The 23989-nt window shown below is 43.1% G+C and overlaps 1 protein-coding gene across 1 annotated transcript; it reads left to right on the forward strand.

The window, feature by feature from the left end:
* Nucleotides 1-527: 527 nt before the first annotated feature.
* PRPS1 (phosphoribosyl pyrophosphate synthetase 1) lies at nt 528-21655 on the forward strand. The gene is made up of 7 exons (XM_082681520.1): nt 528-771; nt 10533-10716; nt 12158-12256; nt 13378-13502; nt 16502-16675; nt 18783-18942; nt 20052-21655. The coding sequence occupies exons 1-7, from the start codon at nt 650-652 to the stop codon at nt 20142-20144; spliced, it is 957 nt and encodes a 318-aa protein (XP_082537646.1). The 5' UTR covers nt 528-649; the 3' UTR covers nt 20145-21655.
* The last annotated feature ends 2334 nt before the right edge of the window (nt 21656-23989 follow it).

Below are 23989 nucleotides of genomic sequence, written 5' to 3' on the forward strand. Positions count from 1 at the left end.
TGTGCTATGGGCGTCTGTCTGTGATGCAAACGTGCTTTAATTCAGCCCCATCCTTACAAAAAGACAAAAATCATGTTCAGAAACATGCAAACTCAATCACGTTGAGAAATCTCCCCTTCATTCAGACGAACTGTGGCTGCCATCCTGATAAACAGATATTTTTAAAAGAAACTGTAAACCAGAGCCAGGCTTGCTTTCAGGTGCTGAAGAAAAAAAAAAAAGCGTGACTTGCGGGAAAGATCTGGCCCTACGCGTCACCAGCACCCCTCCACCCCCAGCCAAGCGCGGGTATCTCAGCGTTTTTTAGTCAGCCCTCTCGGGCTGCCTCGCTATAGGGGGCGGGGCGATTCCTTAGCCTCGCCCCCTTCAGGGCTTCCAGTCAATCCCTGAGACAGCTGGGGGTAGGCGGAACTACAACAAGGACCCGCCCCTCGCCGGCGCTCAGCTAATCGGAAAGGGCAGGGTGTAAACTTCCCCGCTGACTCCGCCTACCCGGCGCTAGGCAATTTAGAGCCGCGCGCCGGCGGGAATGTAAGATGGCGGAGTAGCAATGCGAAGTGCTTAGTACTGAGTCTCTGGGCCGACTCGGTTCGGGTCTCGGCGGCAGCAGCGATTACTAAGCAGAGAGTGCCTAGGGTAGTTGGCCAAGATGCCAAATATCAAAATCTTCAGCGGCAGCTCCCACCAGGACCTATCCCAGAAGATTGCCGACCGCCTGGGCCTGGAGCTGGGCAAGGTGGTGACTAAGAAATTCAGCAACCAGGAGACCTGGTGAGGATGAAGTTGGGACCCCGACCGGCCTCACCTGCCGGGGCGGCCAGGCGACACTTGGGCAGCAGAGGGTAGGGGGATGGGGCCACCGCGTGAGTTCTGAAGGGCCGGCTTTGGGGGGTGGGGTACGGGGCAGCTCTGTGGCAAGCGTGCCCCACGGGCTGTTTCCGTTATTTTACCTCTCGCGGGAGGGTCACGTTCATTCTCACCGTGCGGTTGGGTGGAGTCAAGATGGAGCAGGAGGCGAAGCTACTGGGTTTGAAGGCAAGGGCTGGAGGACCCAACGCTGCCTAGAGCGGCTAGAGGGAAAAGACGCCTAGGCTCGGCAGTGGGGACACGTGGCTTTGTCGCTTCGCTTTTGAGCCATCCAGACCAGATTGGGTTCTCTTCAGCTCTTAGACCAGCTTGCCTGGGAGATCCTACTGCGTACTGCGCCCTCGTAGTGCTTCTCCTAGAGTCTAAGAAGTAGCTTTTCAATTCGAAACGGTGTCGGTCGGATTTCCTGTTGAGGGAATTTGACATTATGTACTGAGGGCGCCAAAATTAATACTGAGGACTTCCCTTCGATTGGCAAGCGTTGGCTTTTCACATCTTTAGACTCGGAGCCATACTTAAGTTAAATCTAGTTGCTCGGATAAAAGGATGCATTAACTGCATCCTGATTGCCAGCATCTCCGTTTGAGCCATCCAGAAAATCTTAGGGAACCTTAATTCTGGAATCCTTGATCTTCCCAAGTGTAGCTACTGGTCTAGACAATACAAAAGCATATTTTTCAGTACCAAAGTCTATCCTGAACTTGCCCACTTCTAACGTTGTGCAGGGGATTTAGGAAACAGTTTTATCCCTGAATATTAAGATAATCGAGAAAAGGTCATGGAGTGGAAGGCCAGGAATGCATAGAGCATTGCAATGAATTGTTTTCATTGCTTTGCTAATTAAATTTGCACCTTCCCCCCACTTCTACCGTGCTCTTGCACCTTGGGGCCATCTTAGAGATAGCTTGGTCACCTGATCCTTTCAATACCCCTTCCACCTAAACATAGCATCTTCTGGTTCTGTTAGGTGTTTTTTTGTGTTTCTCGTTGGTACCCTGTTGATCAAATCAGAGCAGTTTAGGGGAAAGTTTACACCAAACCTAATGAATCAGTTAAATTAGTGAAGATTGCTTTGAACATTTTTTCCTAAATGCTTTTGTTCCCTTTTTTCTTTCTTTAAACTGTTTACCAAAGTGTAACTCCCCCTATCCTTTGTAGACTCTGCTGATAAGAGCATTCATCTGTAGTGGACAGCTTCCTTCTGGATTCTTGATCATTGTACCATTGGTTGTGATGCAAATGATAGTGCAAACATTGATGCCATTTGTAACCAGGCAGTACCTTAGTCGAAAGGCTAGCCGAGCTGCTGTCTTTAGCTTTAACCACAGCATTATGACTCATGGGCTGTAATAAAACAAAACAGGACCAGACTTTGCAAGTGGCACTATAGCTAGGGGACAAGAATGATTTTCATTTAGAGGTTTTTTTGGTTCCCCTTAGAGAACTGTGACTATTAAGTCCTTTTCCTATGCTTCATGAAAAAATACAAAGACTTTTTTTTCTTTGTGGACCCTCTGCCTAGTGCAACACATCAGGACCTGAGGCTATATTGGGAGAGGGGAGGGGGAGAACACTTTAATGTTCTACTGATTGATTTATCGGAATTAGCAGGAGTCCCAATGTACTTCCCTGAGATAAAAAGCTGAATTCATTTTTTTTTTTTTTTTTTGTTGGTACGCGGGCCTCTCACTGTTGTGGCCTCTCCCATTGCGGAGCACAGGCTCTGGACGCGCAGGCTCAGCGGCCGTGGCTCACGGGCCTAGCCGCTCCGCGGCATGTGGGATCTTCCCAGACCGGGGCACGAACCCGTGTCCCCTGCATCGGCAGGCGGACTCTCAACCACTGCGCCACCAGGGAAGCCCCTGAATTCATTTTTAAACAACTGGACAGTAACATGCTTGGAAACATTGGATAAGATTAAGCCCAATGTGGAAAATTGCTGACTGGTTAAGTTGCCTTGTTTCTGGCTTAATCATTAGCTTTTTGGTTCCTTAGATGTTCTGAAATCTTCATTGAACATAATCGAATATGTTGCTTATGGAGCTTCCCCTTACCTCCCTCCCCCAACCTCTGGCTTTTCTGCACTGCATAAGTGGTAACTGCTGCCCTGTGTGACTCTTGGGATCTAAAGGTCATGGACAGGGCAGCTCAGTGGGTGCTTTGGGTCATCAGACGGGGAACTGCAGAGCCCATCCTCAAATGAGACTGTTTTGCAGCAATTTGGCTGAATCTCAGGGGTTGATGCTCTCTTGAGCAAGAAGCTTTCTTCTGAAGTCAGGATCATCCTTTGCTGTCCAGTTTTTTAGTTTTTGTTTTTTCATATATATATAGATTTAATTAATTAATTAATGTATTTATTGGCTGCGTTGGGTCTTCCTTTGCTGTGCGCAGGCTTTCTCTAGTTGCTGCCAGCGGGGGCTACTCTTCGTTGCCATGCGAGGGCTTCTCATTGAGGTGGCTTCTCTTGTTGCAGAGCACAGGGTCTAGGCGCGCAGGCTTCGGTAGTTGTGGCTCGCGCGCTCTAGAGCACAGGCTCAGTAGTTGTGGTGCACAGGCTCAGTTGCTCCAAGGCATGGGGGATCTTCCTGGACCAGTGCTCGGACCAGGGCTCAAACCGGTGTCCCCCGCATTGGCAGGCAGATTCTTAACCACTGCGCCACCAGGGAAGCCCCTGCTGTCCTGTTTTTGAGGAAACATACATACATATATGTGGGTGTATGACACACACAAATAGCTATGAGAGGTTAAAGGTTCAGGCTCTGGAATCAGAGAAGCTGGGTTTGAATCCTAAGCCTTTCTTTGCCTCAGTAATCTCATCTCTAAAGTAGCATCTACCCAGAGTCTATTGTGACAATTAAATGAGATAGGAGTAAAGTTATTAGAAAATTGTCTAACAAATTCACAGTGTTGGTAAGGGGTGGTGATGGTATTGCAGAAAATGTGGAAAATATAGAAGAGGACAGAGGGGAGAAAAGACATCCCAAATAATTCCACCACCCAAGATAAACTTAACATTTGATTTATGAACTTCCAGATGTTTGCTTGTTTATGTACTTTTTAAAAAAAGTAAGATAGGTTGTTTATAGCTTTCTTCACTCAGCAATATATTTTGAGTAGTTTCTCTTAATATTTAGTCTACATGGTTTTAAATAGCTGTATAGTCTTGTCATGGTTTTACTATAATTTTAGATAAGCAAGTCTCTATTACATATTTAAAAGTTTTGATCTGATTCTTTTATGTGAAAACTCTTGAATGTAAATCTTTTGACTGTTTCTGATTATTTCCTTAGGATAAATATCTAGAAGGGGAATTACTAGGTTAAAGGGTATACACCACTTCTCAGGCTTGCTTTTTTTTTGGCTGCGTTGGGTCTTCCTTGCTGCGTGCGGGCTTGCTCTAGTTGCGGTGAGCGGGGGCTACTCGTTGCGGTGCACGGGCTTCTCACTGCGGTGGCTTCTCTTGTTGTGGAGCATGGTCTCTAGGCACGCGGGCTTCAGTAGTTGTGGCACATGGGCTCAGTAGTTGTGGCTCACGGGCTCTAGAGCGCAGGCTCTATAGTTGTGGTGCACGGGCTTAGTTGCTCTGCGGCATGTGGGATCTTCCTGGCCCAGGGTTCGAACCCATGTCCCCTGCATTGGCAGGCGGATTCTTAACCCCTGTGCCACCAGGGAAGTCCCTCTCAGGCTTTTTAATACCTATTGCCAAATTTGCTTTCTAGAAAAGTTGAACGAGTTCTGCTATCAGCAATGATGATATTAATAATTAATAAATAGTGAATGCTTAAAATGTGCTAGTTCCTATGCTGTGCACTTTATACACATCTAATATTTAATCCCCTCAACACTGCTCTGAGGGGGTACTCTTACTATCCCCATTTTATGGAGGAAGGAACTAAGATTCAGAGGTTAAGTAACTTGCCCAACTCTGAGTATTTTCTTTAAATTTTTTGCTGTTACAGTATTCATCTGGCTTTTGAAACTTCTGAATGTACTAAATTTTTTTTTATTGAGGTATAGTTGATGTACAATATTATATGCTTCATGTGTACAACAAAGTGGTTCACAATTTTTAAAGGTTATATTCCGTTTATAGTTATTATAAAATATTGGCTGTATTCCCTGTGTTGTACAATATATCCTTATAACTTATTTATTTTATACATGGTAGTTTGTACCTCTTAAATCCCCTACCCTTATCTTCCCCTTCCCCCTTCCCTCTCCCCACTGGTAACCTCTGGTTTGTTCTCTATATCTGTGAGTCTGTTTCTTTCTTGTTATATGTACTAAATTTTTGGACTCAATTCTCTTCAATATTGTTAAATAACTTTGGTTTATTTGGTTACTCTGGATAGGCTGAGAGGGGGATGACTTTAACCTTGGTTGCCTAGGATTTTCCTAAGAACTATAACCTTTGTTAGTTAATCCCATATATTTTGCACGTGCCAACATCCATCTAAATTCTTGAGATTTTCTTAAGAATACCACAGATCAAAAGGCACTTTTAGATTCACTTTATTTCCATTTTATGTTTAACATTTTGTGCTTGTCAGATGCAATTATGTCTGATGCTAAAGGAAAGGGTAAAGGAGAAGCCAGTTTTTCTCACTGGATGGACATAGCCAGTCATCTGGCCTCCCCAGAACAGCTGGGAGAATCATTGGCCCAAAGCCATTTGGAGGGCATACCATTGGCTAGAGGGAAAGAACAAGGATTGTTACCCTTTCAATTGCTAAACCAGGTCTTTCCACCTGGTAGATGATTTATATATATATATATATTAATTTATTAATTAATTTATTTATTTATTTATTTATGGCTGTGTTTGCACGCCGGCTGGCGCTACTCTTCGTTGCGGTGGTAGATGATATTAAGAGCAAACAGGTTTCAGAAACACCATCAATTCTTCTACCATCCATCACTGCCTAACTTATCATCTCTTAGAGGAAACCATAAGAATAATATTAAGGTTTTTTGGGATTCACTGAACTGTTTATTGACCGAGCTGTATAATCTAAGTGTACTTCATGGGCTTTTTTAAAGGCTTTATGCAAGTCTGTACGTCATAGCACTAACTGGAGGGAAAGATTGGTCTTGATTAGTGGGATTAGAATTATGTACAGTAAAACAAGGCAGTGTCCTAGTTTATGTGTACCACTTTATTTTTAATATAGTTAAATAACTTTTTTAAGTTATTAGATACATGTCTGGTCATAACATCCTTCTTTGCTTGAGGGTATGTGCTAGTCCTAAGTGTGGCTTTGGGAAACGGCTGCACTGTTGGTTGCTTATTAGGTGATATAATACAAAAATGGTACTGGTGATTGTTAGGTGGTGAGCTGGTGACTTTTTTTAAGAATTACTTTTCAAACCTTATGTGATGTTAGAATATACTTTTTAAAAATATCACTTCTACTAAAGTTATGTATTTAGCAAATGCTCTCTGATGTTTAAGTTGGCAGTGAAAATTTAATTTTGTAATTAATACCTTACCTGCTTTCAAGAAAGGATTTAAAGTGTTTCATGATAGTCACAGGTACAAAAAGTTTAAGTAGATACATCAGAAGCCTGTTAGAACAAAGGACTATAGTAATTGTGCCAAGAATTTGGCATAAAGTGATTACTGAATTTGATTTAGTGTTACTTTAACTGTATCCCTTGGCTTCCCGGCAGCCAAAGGGATAAAGGCATATGCAATGGATTATGTAGTTTTCATTTTCATAAAACTCTTTAGATACTTCCAGGCACAAAATTCTACAAATTTTATGGGTGGAATCCTTAAATAGTGATACCGAGTAACATAATGAACAATGTAAGCAATTTTGTGAATATTTTTTATATTGACTTTGGTAGTTGAGGCATTTGTAAAAAGAGATAAGCCACCATGGTCTTAAATATACTGTTTTCTGGTCTTACTTGATAATAAGACAGCTTTACAGTAGATAATTAGCCCATCCCTTATACTGTCTTGGATCAATTATCAAACTGCTCTCCCCTGGCTCCTAATCAAACAGTCTGACTGGTGAGTGAATGTCTGGAGCACAGATGATATTCTGTGTTCTTGACTGGAACAAGAGCCATAGGTTTCCCACGCCAGGTGTAGAGGACACGATTGGCTTTTTATTGGCAATCAATATGCCTGACTTTCATTCTCCCCCAGAGAAGTGGAGAGCTTGGTCAAGGAGGTGAGGTGGCAGGGGGGGCAGGGAGTGAAAAATAAAATAAAATAAAATGAAATTTTCTTGAAAAATAAAATAAAATTTTCTTGAAAAATAAAATAAAATTTCTTCAGTTTTGAAGTTGCTGGATATTTGAAGTACTCAGTCAGGGCCCTAGAGTTGTGCGCCATAAAATACAGAAGGGACTCAGCCTGGAACCTCTCAAAGGGCAGGCAGCGTTAGTAAAGGAGATCTGGAAGTCTCTTGAAACTCCCGCAGCCTCTTGTTTGGGCCCACCACAGTGAGGAACTTGCAGAGCAGGCTCACCACAAGGTGTTATTTAGTCCTGTCCATTTGAGTGTTTTTTTAAAAAAACTTAACATGTAATTAATATAAAAAATCAATATATTTTTATTTTATTTATACCAGCTTCACAGTAAGGTGTGGTATTTCACACTTACTGCGCATCTCAGTTCACCTCCTCAGTCACACTAGCCACATTTCAAGTGCTCAACAACCACCTGAGGCCAGTGACTCCCTTACTGGACAGTGACGCTCTAGGGCCTACACTTTGGATAGCATGCAAGTTGCTCTCCCAGGAAGCCCTCCCTGGCCCTCTCGTGCCTGTCCATTTGAATTTAAAGCAATGTCTCCAGAAAGCAATTTTGGTATTAGCATAGTTGACATTGCTGACGGATTTACTTGTTTCCTAAGGCTGATCTTGGTGATTAATAGATGTCTGTCCAGCTGTGTCCTGGGGTCCACAGAATTGCTGTTCAGTTCATCGTGTTGCTCAGCATCACTATTTCAGGATCCTGCCATAAAATTCTTTGTAGCCATTGCATCCTGGTGGACCCATCAAGTTGTACTTCCACCCAAAATTAAATATCTGTCAGCTGGGTATCTGTAAAAGTGTATGAGCAGATCTGTCAAAACCTTTTGAAGAAACACGTTGGACCCACTTACCTCTAGTGTGAGGTGAGTTACTTTGTGAGGGACGATAAACCTCAGTCTTCTAAATTTTCACGATGGCAGGCCTGCAGAAGGTTCATAAGTGAGCAGATGCAAGAGGCAGCCTAATCCGGAGTGGTATTCATTCATTCATTCATTCTTCCTGTTATAGAACATTTCAAACATGTACAGAAGTAGAGAGAATAGTAAATGATTTCCCTGCCATGCACCCGTCACCCAGTTCAGCAGTTATCAATTCACGGCTAATCTTGTTTCATTTATTATTCCCCCTCCCCCCGCCCCCCCCACAATTGGATTATTTTGAAGCAAACCTTGATATTATGTCATATCACCCATATACATTTCATTAACCACAATACCATTTTCTTGCCTGAAACAAATTAACAGTAATCTCTTAATATCAAATAATTAGCCAGTATTCACATTTGTCTCATAAATGTGGGATTTTTAAACAATTTGCTTGAATTGGTATGCAAATAAGGTCCATACAGTGCAATTGGTTGATTTTTTTTATGTATTTATTTGGCTGCATTGGGTCTTCGTTGCTGCACACGGGCTTTCTCTAGTTGCGGTGAGCGGGGGCTACTCATTGCGGGCTTCTCATTGCGGTGAGCGGTGGCTGCTCGTGCAGCCTTCTCATTACAGTGGCTTCTCTTGTTGCGGAGCACGGGCTCTAGGCATGCGGGCTTCAGTAGTTGTGGCATGTGGCTCACTAGTTGTGGGTCGCAGGCTCTAGAGCGCAGGCTCGGTAGTTGTGGTGCACGGGCTTAGTTGCTCTGTGGCATGTGGGATCTTCCTGGACCAGGGCTTGAACCCGTGTCCCCTGCATTGGCAGGCAGATTCTTAACCGCTGCGCCACCAGGGAAGTCCCTCTCAGAATTTATTTATTATTTATTTATTTATTTATCTATTTGGCTATATTGGGTCTTAGTTGCAACATGTGGGATCTTCATTGCAGCATGCGAGATCTTTCATTGCAGCGCATGGGCTCTTCATTGTGGCACACAGACTTCTCTCTAGTTGTGGTGCGTGGGCTTCAGAGTGCAAGGGCTCAGTAGTTGTGGTGCACACGGGTTCTCTAGTTGTGGCACGCAGGCTCTAGAGTGCATGGGCTTAGTTGCCCTGCAGCATGTGGGATCTTAGTTCCCTGACCAGGGATTGAACCCACTTCCCCTGTGTTGGAAGGCAGATTCTTAACCACTGGACCACGAGGGGAGGCCCCAAGAGCTAGCTTTTTGTTTCAGTGGTTTTTCTCTATTGTTTTACTGTCTTTAACTTCATTGGTTTTTGCTCTTATGTTTATATTTTCTTCTGTTTACTTTGGGTTTATTTTGCCCATTTTTCAGTGCCTGAAGGTTTACCTCCAAACATCCCGACAAATGATTTTTCCTCTTTGTTCTGGCTACCAGGAATCTCAACTTCCCTGTTCTAATTGCTTTCTGGTTTGATTTTTACTCTTTGCTTTTATTTCTCTTGCTTTACAATATAAGCTAACCCCATTTTTTAAAAAGTAGGATCCTGGGATTGGAGACTCGGTGCTTTCACTGCCGAGGGCGTGGATTCAATCCCTAGTCGGGGAACTAAGTAACAATTGTTACTTGGATTGGAAAGGAATAAATTTTAAATAACAATTAGCTCTTATATCAGCTTCTGGCAATGGAATTACTTCTGTTGAAGAAGTTTTTCTCTTCATCAGTACAGGTTATCAGCTGTTCTGGTCTACTTGCCTACCCACGCTACACATGCACGCGTGCCCGTACACCCACACACACACCCCACCTCACCTAGAGGATTAATTGGGGAAATGGTGTTGCTTTGAGGTGTCACTGAGGTTATTATTTTTTAATAAGTTATTCTTGGTAAGGATCCAAGTATGAATATTAAAACTTTCATTTTATGGTAAAATATAGTGTTACTCCATAATCAGAGTAACTTCCTGTGGAATTTTTTAAAATAAGAATTACTAATTGGACCAGAGTACAGTTAGCATAGAATGAAGGCAGGGACCACATCTGTTCTCCATCGTATCCCTGGCACCAAGCAAAGTGATTGGCGATGAACATTTATTATTTGTTCAGTGAACTGCCAATGTGGTAGATGTAGCACTAGCTTCTGTAGAAGGCATCATTATAGAATGGTAGTGATTCATTCCTTATATGAGCTTTCTACTTCTTTTGTTATATATGGATTGTGACAGTCATAGATGCTATATCAGATTTGCATTCAGTATATGAAATGAGATACAGCCTGCCTACTGAAATTATAGTCCAGTCACTTCTAAGTGCCTTAGCCAATCTTTTTCATGTCATGTCACCTATAAAAGCAGGTAATATCTGTATAGTACACTGGAGTAAACTGAGGCAGTAAATAGACTCCTGGGGAATCTCCTGAAGTCTGAGGGGATCAAGACCACATGCAGCTGTAACCCATTCATAGCATACTAGTGGGGAAGCTGTGTTTTTTAGACCTTACTGTCTGTAGATATACATTATAGTGCTTTAAAATCTATTGTTTTTGTTGTCCTTCCCTTTCCTGTAGTGTGGAAATTGGCGAAAGTGTGCGTGGAGAGGATGTCTACATTGTTCAGAGTGGCTGCGGTGAAATCAACGACAATCTCATGGAACTTTTGATCATGATTAATGCCTGCAAGATTGCTTCAGCCAGTCGGGTTACTGCAGTCATCCCATGCTTCCCTTATGCCCGGCAGGATAAGAAGGATAAGGTAGGAGCGGAATCTTTTTTTTTTCTTTAATTCTTTTTTTAAAATCAGGGGAAGCAGGAGCACTTGCCCAAAGTCAAAATCTTCCTTAATTATCAAATGTATATTTAGAGGATATTACTTTTTTTTATCGTAGGCATTACCTGATTTTCACAGCAATTGGTGTGATTGGTTTGTATAAAGTAACACATTTGCAGTCTGTCTGTTTTATTCCAGTCATATGTATGTGACTTTTGGCTAACTCACTGCTATTTTTTCATTGTATCAGCAAGACTAAGCACCAGCTCCCATGGAGTAGAATATTTTTTTAAACTATGGTAGCTCCTCTGGGACCCTCTTGGTTCTAGTGGTGACCTCTTCATATAATTTGAAGTCAGTTACATGAATACTCGGTCTCATTACACACACGCGCGCGCACACACACGCACACACACTTCTCACCTTATTTGGAGTATTAGAGGATAAAGCATATATGTAAAACTTTGCAGGTCTGTTGTAATTGATGCCTAAATTTTACATACAATGCCTGGGAGAAGGCCAGATATTTTTATTTCAGTAAAATACAGTGCTCCCACAGAGTAGAGTAAAGGGCATGGGCCTTGCTATTTTATGGTGCAGCCAGGTGTGTTTACCTGTTATTAAAGGGGGTTGAGGTTACTGGAACATTGGCCTCCGGATGAGTAAGGGAGTGGTGTAATTTATAAAATAAAACTATAATTTCCATCCTGTGATGTGTCTTTAATTTTATTTATTTATTTATTTATTTTTGGCTGTGTTGGGTCTTCGTTTCTGTGTGAGGGCTTTCTCTAGTTGCAGCGAGAGGGGGCCACTCTTCATCGCGGTGCGCGGGCATCTCACTATCGCGGCCTCTCTTGTTGCGGAGCACAGGCTCCAGACGCGCAGGCTCAGTAGTTGTGGCTCACGGGGCTAGTTGCTCCGCGGCATGTGGTATCTTCCCAGACGAGGGTTCGAACCCATGTCCCCTGCATTAGCAGGCAGATTCTCAACCACTGTGCCACCAGGGAAGCCCCTAATGTGTCTTTAAATGTTGACACGTTAGATGTTACACAGGTTTGAGGATGTATGTGTTAAAAGAGATTTTAATAAAATTCTTTCAAAAAAGATTTTTAAAGTCTGCATAATTTAAATAATGGAGCATTGGAAACACTTGAATAGGCAGAAAATATGTACGTGAAGAAAAAGAAAGGTAGGGAAGGTATTTTCTTTTCTGAAATATGTATCTTGATTTGGAAAAATGATAATCCACTTCATATTTGTGCCAGATTGTGATCTACTCAAAGTCAGTGGCTATGTCACTTTTTATGAATTTCCTGGTAGCACAGTACCTTAAACACAGTAGGTGCACAGTAAATAAGTGCTTCTTGAGCAAATGAATTGTTTCTCAAATTGGCTTTTTTTTTTTTCTTTCCTCCCCTCCATTTAGAGTCGGGCTCCAATCTCAGCCAAGCTTGTCGCAAATATGCTCTCTGTAGCAGGCGCGGATCATATTATCACCATGGACCTGCATGCTTCTCAAATTCAGGTATCAGTGGAAGCTAAGTATTAGCTTAGGGATTATTAGGGATTAGAAAGGGGGTAGGAGAGGACTGAATGCTGAAAACCGTAGGGAAGCAAAAACTGCCCAAGTACAGCTCAAATAAACTAGACATTGATGACATTTTCAACATCCTCACCTTAAGCATAGATCATGATCTTAGCCACGTGGGGTGGTTGGACAGGGAGGACGTCTGGGATTCTGGGAAGCACGTAGGCTTTGGCATCAGACTTAGTTTGAATACTGGCTCTGACACTAACTAGCTTTGTAACCTTGGGCAGGTTATTTAACTTCTCTGAACACACACTGCTTTGTTATTGTGAGTATCAAGTAAGATATTAAATTCATAGTATAACACCTGGCTCATGAAAGATACAAAATACATGGAAGCTGTTATTGTCATCATTAAATTTAGAGCCATAGATATTGGAACCTACCTTCTATCCTAAACAGAGTTAGGGGAGCAGAATACCACCTTATAGTTTATACTTTTTAAAGAGACTTTGAAATCATTATCATTGGAGGCTTCTGGGAATTCAGTGAGATACAGGACAGGTGATTATACCCATTTTATAGAAGAGGAACAGATTAGTTGTGAAATACAACTAATATGTAGCAACTAGTGTTAGAACACAGATCTCCTGACTTCTAGTTACTGTGACCATTTATTGTAAATGGCTTCCATTAAGTTTATATACCATAGCATCTCTAACCTGTTTACCAGTTAGTTTTTGCTCCTTAACAAACCAGCCCAACATTTACTGGCATAAGGTAGTAAGCATTTATTACCTCGTGGGTCTGCACGTTGGCTGGGTAGTTCTGGTCTTGGCTGGACTTGGCCATTTTTTCCCAAGAGCTTGCTCATGTGCCTGTGGTCAGCTGTGGTGTAGCTGAGGCCTGGCTTTGCCCGTCGTGGCTGGGCTCTCTTACATAACCCAGATTTGAGGAGGCTGTTTTTACAGTCTGCCACACCGGGCATGCCTTCTGATCAGTTTGAATGTTGCAGTAAAGTATTCTGTTGGCAAGTTACTATTCTCTTTGTGTTCATTATTTGTAAATGGAAGAGAAGGAAAACAAGCAAAACTGACCCAGCTTCTTTCTTTCTATAGGGCTTTTTTGATATCCCAGTGGACAATTTGTATGCAGAGCCAGCTGTCCTCAAGTGGATAAGGGAGAACATCTCGGAATGGAGGAACTGCACGATTGTTTCACCCGATGCTGGAGGAGCTAAGAGGTATGGTTGAACGTCATGTTATTCCCAACGTACTGGGGAAAAGCTTTCAGACAGTTGTGTCAGAAAACGATGTTTCTCTATTGAAGTGAATTTTTCTCTTCTTGAAGTATAGTTGATTTACTATGTTGTGTTAGCATCAGGGGTACAGCAAAGTGATCTGAAAAAGACTATATATATATATATATATATATATATATATATATATGTATGTATGTATGTATATGTGTATATATATATGTATGTGTGTATATATATATATACACACATATACATATATATATACACATATACACATATATATATACACATATACATATATATATAGTCTTTTTCAGATTCTTTTCCATTATCGGTTACTACAAGATATTGAGAAGTGACCGTTTTTAAGTACTTGGATGTGCCGGTAGCTAGGACATGGGCTGGATATGGTTTTACTCACTCCTCTTCTACTGGCCTGAGTCACTACCTGAAAGACAGCAGAGGTGCACAAAATAGTCTGGCATCGTGGGCTTGACCATAACCCAACAGTGACTCAGCGCTGCAGGGCTGGCAACAGCGCTGTGACCCATCAGGAGGGGGAGGAATTTGGTTTTCTAATGAATGGCACCTGCTATCGAAGCCCATGATAATAGTGAACAAGTAAGCTTTTACATACCTCCAAATGGTTGGTTAAACCGTTTTGATCCTTTAGATTAAAATATTAAGCAGGAAGGAAAAGAAAGTGTGGTGATTTTATTTAAGCCAAGCTCTGAACATTCTAAACAAACTGATTGCCAGGGATTGCCAGTTGCAGTGCTTCAGCTCACGTGGTGCAGACTAAGAGCTTTTCATTTCTTTAGCGGCTCACTCGTTAGTAATGCATTCAAAAGCGTGACACATGTTCTTGTTGTGGAAATAGAATGAAGAGCTACAAAACACAGATGATTAGGAAACGCGAATTCAGATCTTTGCAAAAGCCATTCAAACCTTCAATGACTGTTTCTCAACAACCTCTTTATTTCAGGAACGTCAACAGAACTGATAAGCTGAGAGCTTGAGTTCTGTTCTCCAGCCAGATGTATGGCTTTGTGAGTCCCTTGTCGCTAGTTACCATCTGTAATACTAGAGACGGAGCCTAAAACACATCCCCCTCATGGTGGTTGTCATACTTGGGAAAATCATCTTCCACAGAGACTTAGAAAACAGTCACATTTGAAATAAGTAATCAAGCACGATTTTTTTTCCAAAGTTGGGTACAAAAAAACTGCCTTCAGTAGATGGTTTATTGCTAAATGATTTTGTTTGTTTGTTTATAATTTTCTTTTAGTGATGAAAGATTTTCAAAGTGAATGGCTATCACGTCTGTCTTGGCAGGGTTTTTGGACTAGGTAGAGATTCCTGTGTGATTGTGACTTGCACGTAGTTCTACCATCAAGGATATTGGGAGTGACTTTTTTGAGCCCTTTACACTTTGTCAGTCACTGAGTTTGTTGGCCATTGAGTGTGGACGGTTTGGGATGCTTGAACTAAGTGATCATGCATTTGCCTCGGCTAAATAATCATTCCAAGCAGATTGGTAACTTTTTTTTTTTTTTTGGCTGCACCGTGCGGCATGTGGGATCCTAGTTCCCCAACCAGGGATCGAACCTGTGCTCCCCACTTTGGGAGCACAGAGTCTTAACCACTGGACCACCAGGGAAGTCCCAGGTTGGTAACTCATGTTGTTATGTGCCCATGCAGTAGGAAAGGAGAGCACAGGGTATGGGTTGTTTAGATCAGGTATAAATGTTGCCTAGGTCGTGGTCCAAGTCTTGTTTGTTCTTTATTATATGGTCACAGGTTCTCCCTTATTCAGCACAAACTCGAGATATGTGACCATAGCCACAAGGGAAATAGGACATAATGCTCTGGTTGGATCAGTATTACATTAAAACACAAAGCGCAAAGGCCTCTTCACCCATAAGAAGGATGGCATGGTGGAGCGTGGTCGTATGTGTCACTGGGGCACCACAGTCATATACACTGAATGGATTGTTGTTTGAGTGATTACATGGTACTTTGTCGCCAGAAAGATTTGTTTTCTATCCCACCTTCTAGTCTGGTTTTTATTGCCTTGTAATTTTTTTTTTTTTTTTTTTTTTTGCGTTACGCGGGCCTCTCACTGTTGTGGCCTCTCCCATTGCGGAGCACAGGCTCCGGACGCGCAGGCTTAGCGGCCATGGCTCACGGGCCTAGCCACTCCGCGGCATGTGGGATCTTCCCGGACCGGGGCACGAACCTGTGTCCCCTGCATCGGCAGGCGGACTCTCAACCACTGTGCCACCAGGGAAGCCCTTGCCTTGTCATTTTAAAAAAAGGAATTTTGTTTTGATTTGGAGATGCTTTGAGCTGTACAGCAAGATGCCTGGTTTGCCCAGTTAATTGGTAAAACTTTTTTTCTAGCAGTCCTTAAAGGAATTCCCAAGCTTGGTGTCCAGGTACAGTTGACATTGACAGTTGGTGGATCACTGAGGGGACTGTGATGAGGGCGTGGGCATTGGAATGGGCTGGGTACTGCTCCTCTCCCACCAAGTTCAGGTTCACTTCTCACCACATCCGCATGTCAAATTGGGGTGATCTACACTCCCAGCATTAGTTAACCAAGTCACCTCTCTCTCCCCTTTCACTGCCAGTCTAGTAAACGAACATGCCCTAGCATTCATTATACCGCTTCCTGGGACTGGTGAGGGTGTCTGTCTTCCCCTACAGTAACCCAGAATGAATTGTAATCTAAGTTTGACTAATACATTCATAAACTGCTCTCAGGGTATGGAGGCATTAGTCTATGAAACCCAGTTTGTGATGCCAATCAATTCCGGTTGCTTTCTTCCAACCCTGGGAACTGTTGGGTTTCAAGGAGTCTTCTCCCCCAGAAAACAAGCCCATCCTTTATTTCCTTTCTTTGTCCTAAGACACACACACGCACACGCACACGCACAGGCACATGCACACGTTTTAACTGTGAATACCCTGTGTTGCAGAGTGACCTCCATCGCAGACCGGTTGAATGTGGACTTTGCCTTGATTCACAAAGAACGGAAGAAAGCTAATGAAGTGGACCGCATGGTGCTAGTGGGAGATGTGAAGGACCGGGTGGCCATCCTCGTGGATGACATGGCTGACACTTGTGGTACAATCTGCCACGCAGCTGACAAGTGAGTGCCTAGTGGGGGAGCTGGGGGTTAGAAGTAAAAAGCTAACTGCTATCTGAATGCCCTAATCCTGTTGATTCTCTTTGGAACTGAATTGAGGAGATGACAACTAGCTTTCTTTTGTCACCCTAGGCTAAAATTGCAATGCATGTAAATTGATAAGTATTATGTTTTTCTCTAGATTTTCTTAGTTTTATTTTTCCTTGTTATTGTGCTAAACTTTATGTAACATGAAATTTGCTGTTTTAACCATTTTTAAGTGTGCAATTCAGTGGCATTAGTTGCATTCAGTGTTGTGCAACTGTCACCACTATATTTCCAAAATTATCTCATCATTCTAAGTACTCTACTTTTGATAGTTTTTTTTTTTAAGATTTATTTATTATTTATTTATTTATTTATGGCTGCGTCGGGTCTTAGTTGTGGCACGCGGGATCTTCGTTGAGGCACACGGGATCTTTTGTTGTAGTGCATGGGCTCTTCATTGTGGTGCATGGGCTTCTCTCTAGTTGTGGCATGCGGGTTTTCTCTTCTCTATTTGTGGCGTGTGGGGTCCAGAGCACATGGGCTCTGTAGTTTGCGGCATGCAGGCTCTAGTTGAGGCGCACGAGCTCAGTAGTTGTGGCACATGGGCTTAGTTGCCCCGTGGCATGTGGGATCTTAGTTCCCTGACCACGGATTGAACCCATGTCCCCTGCATTGTAAGGGGGATTCTTTACCACTGGACCACCAGGGATGTCCCTTGATAGTTTTTTAAAACAAGTTAAGGTAAAAATGTCCATATGCCTGAGGAGACAGAAATAGATTCTCATGTTTATATTTTACCTAAGCTAGAATCCCTGGCCTTACCTTTTGACTGTTCATTTTCGCTGCTACTACCTTCATTCGTATTCCTTCTCATCATTTGCCTGCACTGTTCTGAATTGCCTTCCCTCTGTTCTCTGCTGCCAGTCACCAGTCTCTTACCTCCCCAGTCCATCTTTCACATTGCCACCATACTCGCTTATCTTCCTAAAACTAAGACTAGATTCCCCTCATGCCTCCTTTAAAACCTTAAGTGGCTCCCCACTGCTTATAATCCAAGCCAGTATGGACAGCATTGTTTCTCATAATTTGTTTTTTAAATCTCCAGGTATCCGTGCCTTGCACAGTGCGTAGCATATATGTATAATAAATGCTTAAAAAAAAAGACTTGTGTGCTCTCCTGGTTTGGATCCTGGAGTATACATTTATAAAACTCCTTTTATCATATTAGTAAGTTAATGCTAATTGCTCTTAACAGATCAACTCCCTGAACACGGTAAAGTTTCTTTCTTGTTCATGGTATGCTCCAATGCGAGTATTCCCCTTTCAGTCTCTTGGCGCTGCATCTTTAACATTTCCATTTTGTCCAGCCAGAAAGGGAAAGGAGCATGGAGGATCATCCATGGGAGATTTTACAAGCCTCTGTCCACATTTAGATAGCCAGAATTAAGTCACATGGCCACACCTAGCTATGCAAGGGAGGCTAGGAAATGTCCAGCTGTGTGCTAGGAAGAAGAGGAGACAGATTTTGTTGAGCATAGAAGTCTGTGCCACAGTCCTTCTACACTAATCTAAACCTATTCAGATAAGTTCTTAGTCTGTTTCTCTCTCCTTGCTATCAACTGAATTGTATCACCCTAAAATTCAGCCCTAACCCCCAGTGTGATGGTGTTTGGAGATGGGATCTTTGGGAGGTTATTAGGTTTAGGTGAGGTCATGAGGGTGGGGCTCTTATGATGATATTGGTGCCCTTATGAGAAGAGACACCAGGGAGCTCCCTCCCAACCCCACCACCCATTCTCCCTCTTGGTCTATGCACACAAAGAGGTCATGGAAGCGTATAGCGAGATGGTGGCCACCACCAAACCAAGAGAAGAGGTCTCAGAATGAAACCTACCTTGCTGACACCTTGATCTTAGAACTCCCAACCTCCAGAAACGAGTGAGAAATAAAATTCTGTTTAAGCCATCCAGTCTGTGGTATTTTGTTATGGCAGCCCAAGTTGACTAAGACATTCTTCTTCCCTAAGTCGGATTTTATAGTGACAAGTAAGATTACTCCTAATCAACTCTGCTTTTTCCTCTAGACTTCTCTCAGCTGGAGCCACCAGGGTTTATGCTATCCTGACTCATGGAATCTTTTCTGGCCCAGCCATTTCTCGCATTAATAATGCATGCTTTGAAGCAGTAGTTGTCACCAATACCATACCTCAGGAGGATAAGATGAAGCATTGCTCCAAAATACAGGTGAGGCTGAGATTCTTGCAAAACAAGACTCCACTGAGTATTTAGGAGGTGGTTACATGTGTTGAATTAGGTGTCTGGGTGGGTTCTAAAGATTTCCTCCTTTGCTCTCAAGGCTTAGTCATCAGGATTTGTGACCCAAAAGGAAAAAGATCATGTGTCTAAATATTCAAACAGCTAGACCTAGAATCTCTGGAGGAGAGATCAGTACAGATACAGACCCACAATCAAACAGAAACTTTATTAGTTTCTTCTACAAGAGACAGTGACATCAATCTTTTTAACAGAAATCTCAGGTCATCTGAGAGGTCAAATAGATCCAAGGAAGAAAGATGACAATTAAACAGTTAAATTAATCAAAAGGCACTACAACACCACCTAAAACCTACAGAGCCCAGGATTCTACATTTTAACAGGCTCTCCCAGTGATTGTGATGCACACTCAAGTTTCCAGGTCCATGCTTTACAGTTTGTGTGTATCACTCTTAACTATTGGCCCCTGCAAACATAATGTGAAACTTTTAAACTGACGGTATGCTCCTTAGAACTTCAGTGTTTCTCAAAGTGTGCTCTGGAAACCACCTAAGTTAATCACCTAGGGTTCTCGTTAAAATACAGATTCTTTTGCTCTACCCAGGGCCTACAAAAACAGAGGTCATGGGACCGGGACTTTAATTTCCCCAGGTAATTGTCAGACAATGAAGTTTGAGTGCTGTTGCACTAAAAGAACAAGGCTTTCCATTAGAAATATGGAAATATAATCCACTAGAAATATATGGAATTGGAGGGTTGATATCATTCTTAAGGATTTCTTTTTCAGCTTAAATATTCTTTTTTCATTCCTAAGAATTTTTAAATGCCAACTTACCACCATCTTGGTGAGTCTGAGTCAGAGTTTTTCCTCCATAAGCATTTTGACTCTTTCCCAAGTGGTTGGTTATATTTAAAATGTGGGTATGAAGAGCATCTGGCTGTGGGCTCCCTTGGGGAAACAGCACAGTGCAGCAGTCTTAAGAGGAAGGACCCTCATCGGGCTGCTCATCAGTGTCTGCAAACTGGCCAGTCATCTCTGTCTGTATGATACTAACCTGATGCTTGCCTTGCCCTCCTAGGTGATCGACATCTCCATGATCCTTGCAGAAGCCATCAGGAGAACTCACAATGGGGAATCTGTCTCCTACCTGTTCAGCCATGTCCCTTTATAATAGAATAAGTTCTGAGGCTTTTAAAAAATAAAGTGAGTCCCACCCCTTATTTTCCTTTGGTATTTGATGAAAAATCCAGCAGAAGACCCAACTTGTTACAGTGTAGCTTTCTACATCCCACATCAGGTATATGAGTGTTTCTCCTACATTAGAGAAAGATTGAGATTAACTGCTGAGATTTCCTACCTGTATTGTCTCGTCCTGGCTTCTTTGATCTTGTGAGCCTTGCAGCTTTAACTACAGCTCAGCTGGTACAAGATGTCAGACTTTGGAAAAAGTTGTGTAAGGATGTCTGAATGTGTTTGGGGAGCTCAGACTACTTTGCATGTGAATGCTTCAGCGCCCCCCCCCCCCGAAATTGTGACAAGTTCTCTAAAGTCTGTACTAAATTCCAGCATGATCCTGGGGCAGCCTGAACCCAGCTCTGGTTGCTGAGCCCCTCTAAGGCTGGAACAGCTCTAGGGCAGGAGCCTGAGGGGAGACAACCCACCATGCAACAAATGCTTCTTGGGAGGAAAAAGCCTGATCCATCACCCTTTGCTTGGATTCTGTCACTTGGATTCTCCTTTGTCCCTGTTCCTTTCCATTTGGCCTGACCTTCTTTTCCTGGCCAAATATCAACTTGGTCCCAAGTGATCATTGTGCCATAGTCTTCTGGAAAGCAAACTCGCTTCCTACTATATAATCTATAACAATTTACATGAGACTATTTCGCTGTAGCTTAATCTTCCTTAGCCCACTACCACTGCGGTAGTAGGTTTTAGGTGGTGTTGTAGTGCCTTTTGATTAATTTAACTGTTTAATTGTCATCTTTCTTCCTTGGATCTGTTTGACCTCTCAGATGACCTGAGATTTCTGTTAAAAAGATTGATGTCACTGTCTCTTGTAGAAGAAACTAATAAAGTTTCTGTTTGATTGTGGGTCTGTATCTGTACTGATCTCTCTGCCAAAGCTTTGGTTTAAGTGTCTTGGCTGCCCAATGATAGCTCTTACTTCTTTGTTTCTGAGCTATTAACTGCATTAACTGCATTGAGTAGACACGGCAGTGGTTTTATTCAACTGTAAGACCTTGAGCTGTCTGAGGTTAACTAAGAACTAGATGTAGTGTAATTCGGTGCATTATACCTGAATTACAGGCTGTATAATGCCTGTTGGATCTCTGGTTCTTATTCCTGGTGATAGGATTTAGGTATTTTCTCAGAGGAAGAGAGTAGTTTGTACAGTTTATTCATTTTGAGCCAATTTTGCCAAATGTGGTAAGACTTCCCTCCATCAGTAGTTGACACACATTTAGCATTTAATTTCAGCCCTTCTAATTATAACGCATTCCAAAATGTTAAGTGAGTTTCTTTTTGCATCGTCAAATAAGGACACTGACTTTTTGGGATGCTAAATGCTTCTGGAGCTTTGTGAAGAGTGCTCCCTTGTCTTTGAAGCCTGGTTCTGCTTTTGTTTTTGCTTTATGTTGAATATTGGGATATTTACAATGATCTTTTGAAAAAAGTGATTGAAAAGGGACTGAATTGAGTTATGAAGCATGTTCTTTTGACCCTCTAGCCCTCTTTAACTTCAAGTCTTTGCTCTGGGAGAAGCTGACATGGAGCACTGATGCTATAACTTGCTGATTCTGCTATTTCCTGAAGTATTGGGTCAGTTGATCAGGGCTTGCCATGTCAGAATATTTTGACATCAGACCTGTACTCTGGGCCCCCTTGGGCAATCCAGTTCCTAGGATGAGGTTTTGAGGCCCTCAAGAAAGGCCCTCAGTCCCCATCTTTGATCCCTATGCCCGGGGGGAAGGTCAAGATTCAATTCCCTGTGACACCCAGTAAAGTGCCCTAAGTACCACTGAGGCCATTCTTTTTCTCTCCAGTGGGAGAGACCCAAGTGTGCTGGATGGCAAGTGATTCTTGACTGGGGAACAGTAGCAGGAACAGACCTGGAGGGGCCGGGGAGGAGGCACAAAAGCTGGAGTTGCAGGGAGAGCACAGTTGAAAGGAAATAGCTATGTAACTGCTTCTGAGCAAAAGGCATCACCAGGTTCGATTTCCCATATGCCCTAACCTCCCCTTACCCTCAGAACTGGAGAAAAGAAGATTCCTTGGACCAGGGCTGAGCTGGGCAACCCTCAAACCTAATGCCTTTATCAGAGGTTTCTTTCATCTCAAGTTGGAGCTTTCCACGTTTGGAATAAAAGCATTTTCTGCTCAAGAGTTTACTTAGCTTGCCCATTAATAGCATGTAGCCCTTAACCTGAGGGTTATTAGAATCATGGAAAACTTGAAATTTTAAAAAGAGAAACGTTGTCTCCCCTATTGACCTGCCCTCCTACCAACCTCCCTCTTAACTAGCTCTTGGGCGGGGGGATGAGGCCTCCGAAAAGGAGTCAGGTTATTGGTGGCACCTCCCCAGCAACTTTTAAGGTGAGGACGGGGGAAGAAAGCTCTGCACTGCCGCCCCGGGGCCCACCACTCGGACTGGAGACCACTGAGTGGGTATGTGCCCAGTTTGCAAAAAGAGCCATTACGTTCAGTCAGGAAGTAGAGCCAGCCCCCAGCCTCGCCTTAGTCTGCACCTCCAGCCTTGAGACGGCTGGCTCTTCAGTTGATTGGCTCCTGCAGCACTGAGACCCAGTCTCCTCTGTTTCTGGTTTTCCCTTGCCCTGCCTATGCCGGGGATTCACTTCCATTACCCTGACAAGGCCTTTTGCGACCAGTGCATTACAGAACCAAAAGAGATTATAGGAGGGCCCTGTGTCTTTGGAGTCCTCTACAGAGGCCAAAGCATCCCGCCACCCCGGATCATGAGGTAACTGAGGTCACCAGGGTCATCTGTGCTGCCCTCCTATCGGAGCTGCAAATGGGAGAGGGGGGGATTGGAATTCACACAGCCATATGGTGGGAACACACTGAAGTTAATTCACACCTCATTTCCAGGCTGAGGCTTGACCGATCATGTGCCTGTTAGTCATTTGCTGCCTCTTGCCAACAGCCGGCAACAGTAAGGCTGTTCTGAAAGGCTCAGCCTTTGGCACCTGCTTATCCAAAAGCACGCTCGGTGGTGTCCCTCCCCTCAGAACCAGTCATTGGCCCCTGGACACTCCTGCCTGAAACAGGTTCTGTCTTGACGGTCATGGTTGAAAGGCAATGGAGCTACAGCTAAAGACTCCCCTTGCTGCTGTATTCTTTCGCCAGGTTTTGAAGCCTGTTTTCTCTTGTAGATTTTTTTGGCGAGTCTCGCACTCCTTGTTTAAGAAAAAAGCAAATTCTCCAAATTATGACAGATGAGGCTTGATGTTCCGCAGAATCTTGCTTGGTTCAAATATTTCTTCTAAATCACCTTTTCCAAAGTCTTGGCCGGACAGCGGCAAGGGAGCTAAGATGTTAACGGGCATATTCAGATCCCTGGTACTAAACACACGTCGGGGTTAGGATCCATCAGGCCTTGCCATTGGTTCTCGGGTTGCTCTTCTGGGATATTTCTGCCGGGGCAGGTGATGTTAGCTGCCTCAGAAGAAAACCTTTGTGCTGTTAAGAAAAACCTGTGTTAGGAAAACTATTATTTCAGGGAGAAGATTGAATGTGAGGCCAGATGTTAGTTTTCAAATCTCAAGGAAATTCCAGCGTAAAGTCAGTTTCTGAGGGTTTGCCTTAAGTCTGCTCACCAGAAGACTGACCTATGGTCACATTTGGTACATTTGCATGGGGGTGAGCTCACGGTTTCTTTGGGTTGGGGGAGCATGCCACCCGGCTTGTGAGATCATAGTTCCCCAACCAGGGATTGAACCCATGCCCCAGCACCGAAACTGCTGAGTCCTAACCACTGGACCGCCAGGAATCCCCGTG

Source organism: Grampus griseus, assembly GCF_964374135.1.
Source record: "Grampus griseus genome assembly, chromosome: X".
NCBI lineage: Eukaryota > Metazoa > Chordata > Mammalia > Artiodactyla > Delphinidae > Grampus > Grampus griseus.